The sequence below is a fragment of the Trichoderma evansii genome, assembly GCF_050947405.1.
Source record: "Trichoderma evansii strain SZMC 28006 chromosome Unknown GGI43scaffold_14, whole genome shotgun sequence".
Classification (NCBI taxonomy): domain Eukaryota; kingdom Fungi; phylum Ascomycota; class Sordariomycetes; order Hypocreales; family Hypocreaceae; genus Trichoderma; species Trichoderma evansii.
Genome location: NW_028145192.1, coordinates 761,920 through 778,355, shown reverse-complemented (window position 1 = coordinate 778,355; position 16,436 = coordinate 761,920). Strand labels below are relative to the sequence as shown.

The 16,436-nt window shown below is 47.5% G+C and overlaps 6 protein-coding genes across 6 annotated transcripts; 3 read left to right on the top strand and 3 right to left on the bottom strand.

Annotated features, from left to right (window-relative positions):
- The first annotated feature begins 211 nt into the window (after positions 1–211).
- GGI43DRAFT_92510 (GILT family protein) lies at positions 212–1,459 on the top strand. The gene is made up of 3 exons (XM_083210521.1): positions 212–837; positions 898–977; positions 1,040–1,459. The coding sequence occupies exons 1-3, from the start codon at positions 604–606 to the stop codon at positions 1,404–1,406; spliced, it is 681 nt and encodes a 226-aa protein (XP_083059308.1). The 5' UTR covers positions 212–603; the 3' UTR covers positions 1,407–1,459.
- GGI43DRAFT_92468 (HIT-like domain-containing protein) lies at positions 1,373–2,844 on the bottom strand. Its single transcript, XM_083210519.1, has 2 exons — positions 2,600–2,844; positions 1,373–2,452 (listed from the first exon to the last, which is right to left on the bottom strand). Exons 1-2 carry the CDS (start codon positions 2,667–2,669, stop codon positions 1,512–1,514), a joined length of 1,011 nt encoding a protein of 336 aa, XP_083059307.1. The 5' UTR covers positions 2,670–2,844; the 3' UTR covers positions 1,373–1,511.
- A 3,004-nt stretch (positions 2,845–5,848) lies between these two features.
- GGI43DRAFT_92415 (uncharacterized protein) lies at positions 5,849–8,403 on the bottom strand. Its single transcript, XM_083210517.1, has 3 exons — positions 7,301–8,403; positions 6,522–7,133; positions 5,849–6,459 (listed from the first exon to the last, which is right to left on the bottom strand). Exons 1-3 carry the CDS (start codon positions 8,272–8,274, stop codon positions 6,078–6,080), a joined length of 1,968 nt encoding a protein of 655 aa, XP_083059306.1. The 5' UTR covers positions 8,275–8,403; the 3' UTR covers positions 5,849–6,077.
- A 9-nt stretch (positions 8,404–8,412) lies between these two features.
- Positions 8,413–11,595, top strand: GGI43DRAFT_408965 (uncharacterized protein). Its single transcript, XM_083206429.1, has 2 exons — positions 8,413–9,309; positions 9,366–11,595. The coding sequence occupies exons 1-2, from the start codon at positions 8,576–8,578 to the stop codon at positions 11,434–11,436; spliced, it is 2,805 nt and encodes a 934-aa protein (XP_083059305.1). The 5' UTR covers positions 8,413–8,575; the 3' UTR covers positions 11,437–11,595.
- Positions 11,596–13,773: 2,178 nt separating this feature from the next.
- Positions 13,774–14,322, bottom strand: GGI43DRAFT_92365 (uncharacterized protein). Its single transcript, XM_083210516.1, has one exon. It carries the CDS (start codon positions 14,156–14,158, stop codon positions 13,805–13,807), a length of 354 nt encoding a protein of 117 aa, XP_083059304.1. The 5' UTR covers positions 14,159–14,322; the 3' UTR covers positions 13,774–13,804.
- Positions 14,323–14,485: 163 nt separating this feature from the next.
- On the top strand, positions 14,486–16,370 carry GGI43DRAFT_423810 (uncharacterized protein; the record flags this gene model as incomplete). The annotated part of the gene is made up of 3 exons (XM_083208289.1): positions 14,486–14,712; positions 14,773–14,856; positions 14,918–16,370. 3 exons carry the CDS (start codon positions 14,486–14,488, stop codon positions 16,368–16,370), a joined length of 1,764 nt encoding a protein of 587 aa, XP_083059303.1.
- Positions 16,371–16,436: the final 66 nt, after the last annotated feature.

Sequence of the window (16,436 nt, the reverse complement as noted above, 5' to 3'; positions counted from 1 at the left end):
CATTAAACCTACATCTCTCTTACTGTCTGCGTTACACGCAACATAATACTGATTAAAGTTATAATAAGCAGCAGCAGTGATACTTTGTATTGCAGTGAAACAGCGTCCAAGGTCTGCTGATGCACGGCTCTTCAAGATTTAGGTATAACAGAAAAGTTCCCATCTTAGCAATAGTCTGATGATTTTATAGAACAACGTAGTCATTAGCTACATTATTTACCTCAAGAACGAACTAAGAGGAGTCGGTGCCTCGGTAGGTACTTTGGTACCTCACGAGACACACGACCCCAAGAGGTCCCTTCGGACTCGCTCTATTCGTACTAGCGCAATCACCAACCACGCAACCGCTCCTCACCATGACGCTATGCCATCCGACCAATCTCGTCACAGCAGCTCTGCGCGTGAAGCTGTACTACTGCTAAAGCTTTCAGCTCTTCAAACTACAGGCATTGCTATCATCAGCGTGCATTATTTTGGATTTTTAATGCTCTTAGGAACGAATATCACGACTTTAGGATACCCTCATCTTTAATCAGCCACGATTTTGACGACTTTCTCCTCCGCCATCTATCTCCCTTCATCACCGCCACCCCTAGCTTCATTATGGATGAAAAGCATCAGTATCAACCGCAGCCCATGAATCCTCCTCGGCGTGCCTCGTGGATTTTTTCTAAGGGCCGCCAGCTGATCCTTATTGCGGTTGCTCTTATCGCGAGCTTCCACTTGATCGCTGTGCCCTTTATGCCAAAGGATTTCTTTCAGTGCAACCATGGTATCACGACAAAGGCCCTCGTCCCGTTCGAAGCGCACATCATCAGCAAATGTCCTGACACCAGAGTATGGAACAACTGTTTGGAAAGATATTCTTCTCTTCTGTTAGCTGACCATCTCTTCTAGCATGCCCTTCGCAACCTGATCTTGCCTGTGATGCAGAAGGTCCATGACAAAGTCGACTTTCAGCTCTCATACATTGGCAAGTATGTTAAACCAATCCTCTATCCACTCGTATAATCCGCCATCGCTAACATGCGTCATTCAGGCCCACTGCCAACGGCGGCGTCGAATGCAAACACGGCCCCTCCGAGTGCATCGGCAACATCATCGAACTCTGCGCCCGCGAGCTCTATCCCGACCCCAAGATCCATCTCGGCTTCGTCATGTGCCTGACCAAGGACTACCCCCTTATCCCCGATCGCGCGCTCATCGAAGACTGCGCTCTCGAGCATGCTATTGACTTCAACAAGCTCAACGAATGCGCCGCCCGTGATGAAACCGCCCACGGCATTGAGCTGCTGCGAAACAGTGTCCAGCGGTCTGCTGAAGTATGTCGTTTCAGCATTTCCATACGAAAGAAAAGCTTCCGTCTTGATAATAATCTAATGAAACGATATTATAGGCCAACGTAACCATCAGCTGCACCATCCGCCTCAACAACGAAATCTACTGCATCCGCGATGATGACCAGTGGAAGGACTGCCCCAACGGCCCCGGCGTCAACGATCTCGTCCTCGCTATTGAGAAGCTGTACCACGGTTCGTCGTAAGCGGTTCGAATATTCCGGTCCATAGCTCGCTCGCCTCGCCCAACGTGTAGCTCATCGATAATGCATCCATACCCGCCTCGTCGTCTCCCCCCATGATTTTCAATGTTTCTATAATGCTGTCAAGGCCGACAGCCTTGCCTGTGGCTTGTGTGGCTCCGGCCTCTAGGGCAACATGAACAATGTGTATATGGAAGTGGTAATAGGTCGGTTGATAGTGAACATAGAGCTTCAGCTGGTTCTCCTCGATGCTTGGGTACGTCTTCGTCGTGGCATCGATGACCTTGGTCTTCATGTGCTGTAACCATGGGATGTGCTTCTTCTTCAGGTCTCGCAGTGACCAGATATCCCGCCGCTCAACCAGCGCCAGCAGGTGCAGACCTTCGAGCGTCTTGCGATCCCAGTTGAGGTCCGGTGTAAGGAGGAAGCCCTCGTCGCCAGACTCGCCGAGCTTAGTTCTGTATATAACGTCTTCCACCTCGCTCCTACCCTCGATAATGTTAAATACCCAATTGAGTCTTCCTTGTTCTCTTTTAAGCTGCATAAATGGCTGGATATGATTCTTGTAAATCTCTGGTGTCTCCGTGACGAATCGAACGGCCTGCTTGCTGTACTTTTTAACATGTGCCTCCGTGGACGGATATATCAAGTTGATTTTCAGATCGGCAAAGAAATCGACGCCATTGTCGTGTCCATTATCCGCCTCGGGCTTGATCTCTTCGTCCACGGACCCTGTCCTCGCCATACTCCACGAGTAGATGTCGTTTGCACCCAGATTCCGCAGCCGCGCGAGCGATGAGGGCAATCCGGCAAGATATACCTCTGAAGTGGGGAACGTCGCCCGCTCGACGACCATGACGGCGGGCTCATTGTCGATTGTGCCGTAGAGGGAGACGCGACGGCCAGCTTGGTCTGCGTGGAAGATTCTGCTGTTAGCGGCTGAGATGAGAATATGGCAAATTCCACTGTTTCAACTAGGAATCGCCTTGATAGGTTGCTATTTTGGTAGTATCGGAGAGGCATGTAGTCCATTGGCAATAAATAAAAGTAAAGACTTGCCTTGGTTGAGCACCTTCTCGAGCTTGAATTTGGGCAGCGCTGCCTCAGCCCGAGCCTTGAGATCAGCCATTGTGCGACGATGAATGAGAGATGTTTGGAGATTCAACAAAGAAATTAAATGTAAATAACAAGGCTACTGAATGGTTCAGATCTAATCCACAAGATTAGACTGAAAGCTGCAAACGGCCTCGGGGGAAAACAAGTGTTGGTGAATGAAGTTGGGAATGAAGGTAGCTATTCAAAGCATTGGAGAAGCTTGAGAACCCCTCCTCAGCCTCCCGCCACTAACAAAGCCCCACGACAAGCGCACTAAACGCTTGCAGTCTTGACAGTTACTAGCCTAGCACTACTCCGTGAATACATTTGACGTATATTGCAAACTTCACAGCAACCATCACCGCTAGTAATCATCATTCAGCCTTTGTAACTTCTTATTCGCTACTCATATCAATCAGGAGTGTTTATCCATGGCCATGATGGGGCCATTTCTCCCAAGAGCTGCTAGTAAGAGCTGCCCATAGAAAACGCCATGCTCAATGGCTGCAGGCCCAACACTGTCCCTTTGTAAGCCAGCAGTCGACGTAACTCTTTCACTCATTCTTTTACTATCCACGCCCTTCGCGATGCTAGCCACGGCACGGTACACCATGCGGGATTGTATCTCAACAGTAAGCTCGCATGGATTTCCAACAAAGAAAAAGCCAATCTCCTCATTCTCTTGTTCCGTCCCGCCACTGTTATATATGAAAGGGGCGTGATCCAATATACATATCTGCTTGCTCGCTGGATTTTACTTGTCTCAAACCGTAACTAGGCAGTAACTCACTCAGCTAGCCATGCATAGAGCACCGCGTACAACAATTTTTTTAAAAATTTCCAGCCTGCCTCTCAAAATCCGCAAAGACATCTATCAGAGAGTGCTCACGTTGTCGGAACCACTCTATATCTCTCCCAACTTGGTAGATTATAAGATCTTATCGTTAGTTACTGGGGCACCAGCTGGATGGTTTGCACTACTTTGTGTCAATAAAGCGCTACGCCGTGAGACCAGCCCGATAGCCTATAGCAGTAACCATTTCGTATTCTTGGACAAAGGTGAAGAGCAGGCGGACCTTTTAGAAAGCTTTCTGAATCGCATTGGACCTGTCGGCGCCGGAAACTTGTCTCACATAACCATCAAATTTCCCCTGGTAGAAAAACCAGAGGACCAAACTTCGAAATATCAGATTGCCACCGACGACTTGCGTAGTCTGTAGCTTCTACAAGAGAGGTGCAGCACGTTAAAGACACTAGAAATGACTGCCCAGCTCAATTACCTAGACAAGGCAAATTTTGAGACTCTCGCAGATATCGATGCACAGTTCAAGGCTATCTTTTCTTTGAAGAATGTTGTTGTCATTTGCTATGGTTCATTTCCGAAGCCTGAAGTGACAGAATCGTACAAGCACATGGGGTGGTCTACTATAACTGAAATGAATGAATACGGGTATCTTGCTCATTAATATCGAAATATCTAAATTGATGGCCTTTTAATTAGAAGTGGCTCCGTCGACTGCTAAACGATTAATTGTAATATACCTAGAAGGAAGATTATTATACGATATCTTGTTATTCTATTACGCCGCTGTGCAGAACATTGGGCTTTGGTTACATTTGAAAAATATCAAAATCAGAATATTTCCTGTACAGGAGGGTGTCTGATAGATATTACAAGGTTTTTGGCTGTTAGCTAGCTACTTGTACTTTAGATTCACGAGATATTTGTTACTCGGCGTCCCTTTACTGTTAGAACAGGGACTTGGCTCTTCATAGATACATATAGTTATTATGAAAAATAACTTTATGAACTATTCTATATATATTAAAAAGACTTGTAGTCAGAGTCTAATTTCGTTCGTCTCGGCGATGCATTATAGAACTTTGTTTGTCCTTTTGTCCCGGCTGTAGTATTTCGACAAGATCGTATCTGCTTCTGGCCACCGCCCAACCCAAAATATCTTGTGCGTCAACGTTTCGTAAATTTGAGGAAACAATACATACTTGGAGTAATCAGCAACGGGCTGCTTCCTTCTCGGAACTGGCTAACAAATATGTCGTTGTTGGGCGCAACTATATGGCCAGATTTGCTCTGTAGCTATATGTACTTAACCCTCGCCGGACTCCCGATGTTACAGTCGACATGGGTATCGCATTTCTCACTTGTCACATCTTTGTTAGAGGAGAACTGATTAATGAAATTGTTAGTAGATGGCATGTCGAATACGTTGCTGTAATATTGATTATTACAGCCTTGCTGCTGCGCTTGCCCTCTTCCACTTGGTAACTAACGGGTGGTCTTATAGCACTGATGAGTCCTCAATCTAATAGTGAAGAGTGAGAAACGAGGAAAGTGAGAAGAGCCTGTGTGCATCCTGACGTATGAGTTCATGCTCTACCAGATACCTAATAAGCTGTCCCCCTTTTTGATCTTTCTGGGAGGGGTGGGGGATTTTCCTCTGCTTCAGCCGGTTCGTTTGGGGACTCATCACTACGACCCGCGAGAAATTCCACAGCGGACATCAATCCCGGTCTAACATTGTCCTTCTCTTTAATCTTGGTTGGTACATTAGTCGCCGCGGCAGCCAATTTTTTCGAACCAAACTGTAACCACGAAAAGCAAAAACTAAATGTCAGCTCCAATTACCAATCCAGTTTTGATCATTTTACTTCAAACAATCCAGCCCGAAGCCGAAGTGACTTTTTGAGGATACGTACATGGCGGTATTTATTGACGAGTTCTTCATATGAGCGGGATGCAACAGTAGGCCCAGCAGTGAACTGGCTAGGCGCCGAAGCAGATGGTGCGCTCGGGGTAGGGCCAAAATCTATGGAATTTGGACTATCGCGGGCATATTTCGCCATATAGAAAGCTTCCCTGTCCCTACGGGCAGCGTCCTTGGCGGCAGCCAGTGAGACGGCAAAATCATAACGGCTAGCAAAAACCTGTCCTTTGCCGCTCGGCGGCGATTGAGTCGCCTCATCCTTCAACTCAGCCTCTTTAGAGGATGAAGAATTGGCCGGTGCCAGTGATTTCTCTTCCCGTATTTGCCAAGACCTAGGATCTTCTATCTGCTGCTTCGAATCTCGACGGGCCGTTGGTGCAAGCCCAGTTGGTTTAGAGACATCGCCATTCTTGGCAGCGAGATCATCGTCTTTGGTCGTGTTTGCATCTTCTGAGAGAGTTATATGAGATAACCAGTTGGTTACGTTATTCGAATTCATGTCATTGGCGGCTTCGTCATCGAGCTGCTTTAGTGCCAGCCTGAAATTGAGATTCGGGCTGAAGACCAAAGCACCATCCTTCGTAATATCACCATATAAGTCGCTGGGATTTTTCTTACTCTTATCAGCTGTATCTTGCATACATTCCAAAGAACTAAAATGAGGTGAGTCACCACTACTACAGCCGGAGGATGATGCCCCAGAGGGAGTGCCGCCATCACTGCCTCGATCGCTTCCAGCTGCCGTCTTCTTCCTTATCCGAGACCGCGGCGGCGGCGTCCTCGCTATCGGCTTTGGCAATGGGGTTGCCGCTCTCACGGAGCTCGAGGTGCTGCGCCGCCTCGAGTCTCGAGCCGCCGGCTTGCGCTTCCGCTTCCGAATCCGCGAGACCATGCCGGTGCGCAGCCACTTGAGCGGTCGATTGTTGGTGAAGCCGGGACAGACCATGCCGGCGGAGCTGCAGTTGCCGCATATCGGGGTCTTGCCGTCGCATGGAGAGTTGCGGCGCAGACACTCCCAGCACTGCTGCCCTTTGGAAGAGGTCCTCATCTTTGCCGGCGGAGATAATCTTTCTGGATCCTTGTCTTCTGAGGCAGCAACTTTTTCCTCATTAATATCAGCTGAATCGCCTTTCCTATCATTATCCAAATCTCCGTCGTACCCTTTCAGAGCTGCGAAACGAAGTGCCAAAAGCATCAGCACTTGCAAGTGTGCCGCTATGTGTCGTCCTGCCACATCCCAATGGTCTTTTCGTTGCCTTGTTTGTTGATGAAAATCCGAGTTGTCCGAATCAGAAGTGTCTGACAAGTCAAGGTCTGGGTTATGGTGGCTGGGGCTTGTCATCTCGAGATTCTTCCTGGAACTTTTGACAGTTTTTTGCTTCTGTTCTTCTTCCTGTCGTTTAGATACAGTCGACTCATCCTTGCTCTCTTGCTCATCTATTGTGAAACAACACAAAAAACACTCATTCCAAGCTCTTGGTCGTTCTACCTTGCTCTGTCGTGAAATAGCCTGAAGCTGTTCCCTCGTGAAATTACCACGGTGAATCTCACTCAAGTGCGAGTATAAGGCTTTTGGGCTAGTGTAAACGTCGTGGTTGGGTCCACAGAAGGTACACCACCAGCTAGGTGTTGAATAAGCCTGTTGATACCATCGCCAATTATGAAGCTCCATATGCCTGTTCCACTCATTGAATGTGGGATAAGATGGATGCAAGTCTGGGCACTCTTCAGATAGGCAAATGTAAGGCTTGAAATCTCGATCGATGTGTTGACTAAGAAATATTTAGCTTATTTCATCTTAAGAATTCTAGCACTGTAAGAGTCTATAAGAATTGATTCAGGTAAGTATATACAGACGCCAGCGGACACATAAAGTATCTCGGCAAAGTATTGGGATACTCTCATATATATACTAATGAAATAAACAAATGGCACGTACCGCCAGTCTGTTTCTGTAAGCTTTTTCCTATCTAATGGCTCCCCACACCACGGGCAACTGATGATATTGTTGTCACCATCTTTGCCAGGCAGCCGTGGATAGTTTCCCAATTTTACTTGAATCGATGATGCCTTGTATGCCTTTGTTGATGTGTCATCGGGCTGCCTAAGTTGACTATCTACGGTAGACACGTCAGACTTGGGAAAAGCATTAGGCATTTTTTGAAGGCGAGACTCGTCTGAATCCATAATTGTCTTCTCCGGCAGACTTGTATGGACATTGATCTGTGGCTCCTTGCTGGGTATTTCTTCAGCTGTTGGAAGCCCATCTTGGCGGGCTCTGTGACTTTGGTGACGAGAACTGGAAAGTCGTATTCTTGCAACTCTGGTAATCATTGATTTGCTGAGATAGTCTTTGAGGGACTGGTGAGCACCTGGATACAATGTCTCTATGGCGTTTTTGCATAAAAATGCGAATGAGTCCACATTTTGGTCTTTGCTGAATTCATTAGCTCCAAAGTCGATTTTGTTCTTGTTTGACTGGCGAATAGTAACTCCCAGACGGTTTAATCGAGTAATGATATCATCTATTGTGTTGAAAGCTGCTACCTGTATCTGAGAAGTTCCAGTTAGACATTCGGCCTCGCTTGTCAGAACCTGTCCTTTCTCTCTTTGATTGGATATTTCAGTAATACAGTGTAGCAGACTACGGCGAAGGATATCCAATAGTCGAGCAACGAGATCTTTAAGGTCCGGGAGATTCCGGAGTCTTGTGTCTAAGCACTGGCTCTTCTGAGCAAAGACTCCGAGATGTGCAGTCCATATAGCAAAGCGTTGTTGGAATTCGACGCATAGTTCAATTATCGTAACCTCTGATTTCGTTTTCTGAGAGGTCTCTAGCAGTTGATCGAAATGGCCTTCGCACTCATAGGCTAAATTATAAAGAAAACCCTGTTCATTGAAATCAAGCGCCATGATAAAATAATGTTGATTAGAGGTGTCCGTGCAAAGAATTCAAACATGATATAATATAAGCGAAATTGTTTATTTATATGTACCTATATCAAGAACGTTGTACATACCTCTCTAAAGCGGGGAAATTACGAAAGGTATCGTATTGCAGCCCAAATCAGCCCAATAAGACAACGATACAGCATCAAGCACTTTATATCCCCGCACCACATCTTATCGCTCAGTCTCATCGCCCAAGTATACCACTTAAAGCATTGACATAACTCTGCCATATATACAATTACTATAAAAAAAGCTATATGAGATGCCTTACCTCACTGAGTTGAGCGAATGGCGCTTGATTCAAGAGATAGCAGAATGGTTGAGTCAAAGAAAAGCGCCTTGCCATGTGCAACCCAATTCCATCAATAATCAATTAGGATATAATGCTTACGCCGATCTGCTGGAATTTGAACTTCGCCGCACATTCATGGTTCAGGAATTTCCTCAGAATCTGAGTCAGGCAGAGTTCGAATGCTGCCAAGAAGCTTTAGAGCATCTTTGTTCATTGCTAGATGGCATTACGTCGCATCAAAACACCTGCGACGACTCCAAAGGCCAAAAATATACGCATTTACGAGCTTTGAGAGGAATTTTGGAATCAACATCTGGAAAAATCGACCTCGTAAATGGTCCTAACAAAAGTCTTTTCAAGCTTCCTGATAATGCCACTGATCTTGGCAATTGCCTGCGCACTGTCACAGAATGCAACAATGCTCTCAGCGAACTACTTGCACCTCCTACGCTGGAACCAGTCATACAGCCATATCGAATACAACGAGAAAGATCGGCGTGGAAGAAGAATAAAATACGAAATGAAGCCATATGCGTTCTTAGAATTTTGTTTGAGCACTTCAAGTGTGGAATGTCACATGAAGTATTGCTCAAACTCAATCAGGTTCCAAATAAAGATTTAGCATTTCCAAGTTTACAGCTCATGCTCTCATTATGTCCGGAGTTGGAATTGTGGCAAGAAGTGCAATGCGATACAATTCAATTGTATGTTTGACCCCCAAGCTCCAGCTCCTTTACTTATCTGCTTACATACATTGAAGAGACGATGCTTCAATTTCATGCATCTCTGACATTTGTACAAGCCTTCGACAATACACAGGCCAAGGGAAGGCATTGAAGCTACGTATTAAGGGGAACGAGCTATATGGTGCCTGGGCTGGTCCTATTTCCTCAGGGCAGAATGCATCCTCTAAAGAGTCTCTGGCCCAACTCATCAAAGACGGTGTATTTAAACGTCCTGACGTCAAGGCCTTGGAAAATAAAGCAGCATCAATAAAATTTAGCACTAACGATAAACGAAGGCTTGCAGTCAAACTCGGTTACTGTCTTATGGATTTCTTCGATGCCGATTTTAATTCAAAGAGGATCCATTTATTAGGCTCCTCAAAATCAAGTTCAAAGGAAATTCCATATCTTTCATTTAATTCAGAATTTCCAAGCGCAGAGAGCTCATATAGCTTCGAAATGGGCCACCCCACGCTTTTATCTTTCGCGAAATTATTACTAGAATTAGAGCTTGGCCAAATCATCGAACTAGAAGTCAGTCCGGATAGTTGCCAAAATCACACCACCTGGGCTGAACTTCTAAGATACGTGGATCTTCTGGAAAGACATAAAAGTGACTCATATGTCCAAGCTATTCGAAGCTGCCTCCTCGTTTATCAGAATATAGCGATGAAGCTAAATTCTCGCGGACCCGATAGCAAAGGCACTGATTCGAAAATACGAAAAATAATTTATAAACATATTGTTTGGAAGCTTGAGCTTGGACTTACTGAATCTACTCCTAGACCCTCTCGTAAACGGCAACGGTCAGAGTCGCCGCCTACAAGTGATTGCCAGGATAGAGTTCAAGACTCGGGCTCTGGAAAGATTTCAAGGCCCGTGGCGCGTCTACGCCCGCCATCTACAAATAAGAGACGGCGTGCTCCTGAGCTCCAACGGTGGCTGTCTCATCTCAGTATCAAGTCATCTTTTAAGGAAAATATTAACTCATTAAAAAATGACGCTCTAGAATTTGGAGTGACGACATACCTTGATCAGCCCCAGAGCCGCGAAGACTTTGAAATCGCCCTGATCTGTGCGTTGCAAGTTGAATCAGATGCAGTCGAAGCTCTCTTTGACGATTATTATGAAGAAAAAATTTCATATGGCAAAGCGCCGGGGGATCCAAATGCCTATACCACTGGAAGAATGGCTGGACACAATGTGGTCTTGGCGTTTATGCCGGGTATAGGCAAAGTGAATTCAGCGAACGTAGCGGCTGGCTTTCGGGCAAGCTTTCCCAAGATCAAGCTTGGTATGGTTGTAGGTATCTGTGGAGGCGTGCCAGGTGGAGCAGGTTGCGAAAAGGAGGTGCTGCTTGGCGATGTTATCATCAGCACCGCACTTATACAATATGACTTTGGTCGACAATACGATAACAAAATTGTAAGAAGAGATACATTGCAAGACAACCTTAACCGACCAACAGCAGAAATCCGAGCATTTCTTGCAAAGCACTCGGGACTGAGAGGTCGTAAAAAGTTGAGGGAAAAAACATCTTCTTACTTGGAGGACCTCTGCGAGAGGGAGGATTTTGAAAATACTTGGTACCCTGGTGCAAAAAACGACAAGCTTTACCATCCTAGCTACCTCCATAAACATCACAATCCAGAGGTTTGCAGTGTTTGTGCTAGCTGCCAGGGACCATATGACGATGTTTGTGATGAAGCGCTAAAGTCTTCATGTGCAGATCTAGGTTGCCAAGACAGTATGACAATATCCCGTGGTCGTGTTGACAAGGTGAAGCGTGTTCTTATCAGCAGGAATAAACCTATAGGCGAAGGACTTCGAGAGGCGTGGAAGCCCTTTATTCACTTTGGTACGATTGTATCTGGAGATTCAATCATGAAATCTGGGCTCCGTCGCGATATAATAGCATCTCAAGAGAACGCCATTGCGTTCGAAATGGAAGGTGCTGGCGTATGGGACAACTTCCCCACCGTTGTTATCAAGGGCGTGTGTGACTATGCAGATAGCCATAAGAATAAGATGTGGCAGAGATATGCTGCCGCGACTGCGGGTGCTTGTATGAAAGCGTTTCTCGGGGAGTGGAGAAAGGCTTGTTGATGAATGTTATGTGGATGAGATGTTGGTTACTATGATGGCAACATGTAGTTGAACTTGAATACAGTTTTATTACCTCTACAGCGTGAAAGACTTCAATGCTATTAGGGTAGGAGGCTCCAGAAGCGGAGGATGAGACAACGCTTGCATCTTATAATAGAGCGTACATGTAGTCTCAGTAGTTCGAGACAGAGTTTGAGTCGATGTGATAAATTTCTGATCTCCAGGGAGTATTGCCCAGCAACCTGGCCAGCCCTACTCATGTAATCTATAGCATATATGCTTGCTTCAAGCATTTACATATAGTGATGGCTTGTCTTATTTTTAGAACTTCGTTTGTGATTAGAGTGATTCGAGATTTAGCTACCGCTCACTGTTTCAGTTTGAGGCGCTTGGAGGACATGGTACATGTATGCTACCAGCATTAGAACTTGCAGCTTTTTTAATGGCATCTCTTGAATCGTCGTTGAAAAAGACTGCTATTGAATGCTCTCGAGAGTAGAATCGAAATTTCGGCATCAAGCTAATTAATACGATACAGTTTGACGGCCGTGAAACCCACAGATCGCAGATGGCTCAGCGCACGAACGCCTTGAGTAGCTGGGGTCACGATTCAAGGGAGGGTGGATCTTTAATTGTGGCTGCTCCGCCGGCCCACGTGGAGATGGATGTAGCCCAGCGTTGGGACGATGAGGCCGATAAATTACGCAGGGCATGCTTGTCCAACTATCCGCATCGTGCCTGGCTATGATGCATGGAGCTGGAGTTGAAGGACGAGCTGAGAGCTGAGAGCTGGGAGTTGTGGGCTGGAGTAAATCCAGTGTTAAGCCGACCATAGAAATTCATGCCTTTTGTGTATATCACACTGCAGCAGTGGCTTAAAAGGGGGGATATCAGCTTCATGTACTGTACTTTGTACCCAACTAAAAGTGTACAGTGCATGACAAATTTCAAATGCTGTTGCCCTGCGTTGTCAACGGCCAACTTGGAAGCCGAACTGAGCTGTCTCTTCTTTGATAAGCAGCTGGCCCTTGCAGAGCTCAAGTACATGTACTGTACTCGTACAACTACACCTCTACTCCATGTAGCTCTCGGAGCAGAGACCAAAACATGCGGGCCACGCCCCCTGGCGGCGCCATCCGCAGCATCCCTGCTGGCCAAATTTGCAATGGAGATTTTTCTGCATACTAGCAAGAGCGAGATTGGGCTCTGCTGATCGTCTGGAGGAGAAGAAAAAAAAATGAAAATGCTCAAGGGATCCTGTCATATTTTTTTCATCGTGAATATGCTTTTACATGCAGTACTGTAACTGTGGCGTCGTACTAGGTGCCGCATAAGCCATCAATTATATGCGCTCCGTAATTGTTTTTCACACGAGCAACAGCAATACATCGATGCCGGGGATTTGGTGGAGCTCCAATACGAGACTGTACCTGAACGATGTACTTTGTACTCTGTGCCACGCAACCCTCAATGCATCATCGCCCTGTGGTCGCAGAATGTCTGAGCCAATTTAGTGTCCGGGCTGCTGAAGATGCACTGCAGATGCCAGCGGCCCCAACTGTGGCACCTCGCTTGGTGCATGTGCTGGCTTTTACGTACTTGTGCTACAGTACTTGTACTCCGTATATCAGATTAACATGAAAGCTGCCCAAAGCCATCAAAGCGGCTGTTGATGGGCACAAACTCTGGCGCCGCATTGCCCAGAGGGACCCCTTTCGTTTCTTCCGCATACAGGCCAATGGCGACGCGGTTCCTGCGCCTAGCAATATACAGTATGGCACAGCTAACAGCGACCTGCCCAGCTTAGCTTGCGGTTAGCACGCTATCGAATTACTGGCGCTAGGCGCAAGAGGTGCCTAGACTTGGCGGTATTGGGCCTAGACGGGCGCCCAAAGGGTACTAGCAGCCACTGGACTCCAGATGCTCGTTGGCAGCTGTGCTCAGTCTCGGTCTTGTCCCCGTGAAGCCTGGTCACCTCAGGAAAAAGAAAAAACAATTGAGCACCGGCCGCCGGAACAAAAACACCATCACCGCAACTCTCCAGCCATTCTTTTCTCGATCTGCTAGTCTTAGCTGTGCATGCAGGATCCACTCCTCGATCTCCCTTTTGCCCCTGCAGCTGTGTTGTTCTCTTTCTTCCCTTTTGTTACTTTTCTTCAGTCTTTTCTCTTTATCGGGCTTTGATAACGAATTGAGAATTAACTGCTGCTTGAACACTCTCATTGTTGCATTCTGCGCTAGGCCAGGGCGTCTTGTCTCGCATCCTCGCCTGTGGCTCCACCTGCTGGCCAACCACCCCTACTAATATCCCACGCCCTAGCTTTCGAGGTCGCTTCGCTTCGCAGTTTCGTGTTTCCCCAAAAAGCCGTTAGCTCGCCGTGTTTCCTCTGCCTCGCCTACGAGGCCCTGATCCTGCGATCTCTTCTCTTGCTCCCTCTCTCCTTGTCCACAGACCAGCCCACCTCTGCCTGTGCATCTCTCGCCAAATTCGACTACGGGGTCGCTTTTCCCAGCGTCGAATCAGCCTTGGCACGATACCGAAGAAACGACAAGGCCAGGCGGTCGGAGCTGGAGAGGAACCACAGAGCGACCAGCCGCAGATCCTGTCAAAATCGCTGCTCCTGGTCGGCCTTCTGTCATCCCTTCCTGGGCGCCAGAGTTCACACCATTGGGCCATTCTTTCTTTTTCTTCGTCATTGTCCACTACCTGTGTACCATTCATTGATTTTTAGACCTTGAACGGGCTGCGACTTCCATTTACGGATCTTTGTTCGGTTCATGAGTCTTATTTTCATTCGTTTCTTGCATCCTGGCGCTTGCTCTTCTCCACGACTTCTACTGAAATCGCGTTAATCTAATTTTGCTCAACAACAATACACAATCGCCTCTGCCGACATTCATTCAATTGCGCCACTTAGAAATTTAGGAGCGTTACTTGTTTTGGAGATTTTTTGGTTACAACTCGTTTTTTTCATATGCGTCTATAGCATCAAAGTCTAGTAACACAGCACTTCACAACACTCGTCACCGCTAGTTCTCTTCCGTTAAAATGGCCTCCGAAACATCAGGCCCGACAAGGGCTCGTGGGCGAAATCGAGACACGCCGAGACACGCACAATGGACGCTCAGGAATGCATCAATAGCTGTGTTGGCAGCGCTCACCGGCTCCGCTTCAGCTCAGGATTCGGCAAGCTGCATTTCTCTCAAGGGCTCAAAACTATGCCCAGCCTTCCAGGCTGCTTCCATCTCCACAAACCAGTCATTAATCGATACATTGTGAGCTACCCGCTATGGTTCATGCCCGGTGTGCGCAGGTTGCTAATATCAATGTAACAGCTCATTCTTAAAGTATGTCTCCAATTTAGAGACATTCGACATTCAGTTGGACAGCTTCGTCAAGACTACATATCTCGAAGACAAGTAGGCAGCTTTCCGCCTGATGTAACCTTGGTCCAATTCACTCACATCTTATGCTTTTTAGGTTCCAGCTAACATTTGGCTGCCATAATGTTAATTATTCAAACCCCAGCGACATGTACGCGCGCTACACGACTACAGTCCTTTGCAGCTCCATTGTCCAAGCATCCGCGGCTGGCTGCGGCGTCTCTGAGAAAAACTCAGAGCCTCTTTGCGCCGAAACCTGTGCTGAGTATGCTCAAAGCGAAGCTTACATTACCGCCGACACAGCTCTTTGTGGCAGCCCCAGCAGCGACCTCAACAAACTGATTCGTGCCGATTTTACTGTCTGTTCCAACCCGGAAGAGGCGCTCTCTAGTAGCTGCGTCGTTGGCTCAGACAATGAACCTGACAACTGTGGTTTTGGTAACAGCACCGTTGGTCTCTGCTCATACTGCGGCGCTGGAGGCATCAATTCGACAGATACCTGCTGCTATAGCTCCGATGCCGAAAAGCGATGCCAGGGGGTTAAGCTCCCTGATATTACCGTGACCTTTACAGCACCCGTTCCTACTGCTACAGCGACGAGTTCTTCAGTCCCAGTTTCTGGTGGTGGCAGCCATCTTAGTGGTGGTGCTATTGCGGGTATTGTGATCGGTTCTCTTGCAGGGGTCATAATTCTTGCCGCCCTTCTATTCTTCTGTATTAGGATGATGAGGCGCAGACCCGGCAGCAGCAGCCAGACCGGCAGTATTTTCAACCAGCCCCAGCCCGCCCGTAAAGGACCGCCCATGAGCCAAGGCAGCGCAGCGCCTCCGCGAGGATACGAAATTCTTCCTGGTGGCCGTATTGCACGCATGTCTGCCTTGGAAGGGCATTCTGGCGATTCACCCTCCCGCCACGGCAGCTCACCCTCTGCTCGTGCTGTTCCTTACGCCGCCAAGACTTCGGATCGGATGTCTTCATCTGAATTCGACGATACTCCCGAGCCCGAAACCCCATATACAGGACTTCGTGGGCCACCCGCTACTTCGAGACGTCAAGGTTCTTTATCCAGCAACTCCATGCTTGGGAGCGATGTGGCCGGCAGCCCCCTTGGTTTCTCATCTCCGCATGCTTTGGCAAGCCAGCAGTCCGAACAGCTGCCTTTCTTCAAGGATTATTACTCACAAGACGATATCCACCCTCACGACAAGGTTGCGGTTCTGTGGGCTTACCAGCCAAGGGCCCCCGATGAGTTTGCCTTGGAGCGTGGAGATATGCTCAAAGTGGTGGGTATCTGGGATGACGGTTGGGCGACGGGCCTCATGGTCAATGAACGAGCGGAGGAATGGGAAGCGCGACGGCAGGCGCAGAGGGATAGCGGCGTATCGAGCACATCCGCCGCCCCTAGAGACAGCTCGCCACAGGGCTATGGCGAACTAAAGGCGTTTCCTCTAGTATGCGTCTGCCTCCCAGAACATTGGAGGAAGACGATCGAAGGAGACGGCTCAACAGATACGGGAGCAAGTGGTCATCTCAGCGCTTCACATATGTGATATCTTCCGCTATCCTCGATGACATGATATATCCCTACATATCCGCCTTATTCTGTTTCCTCTTGA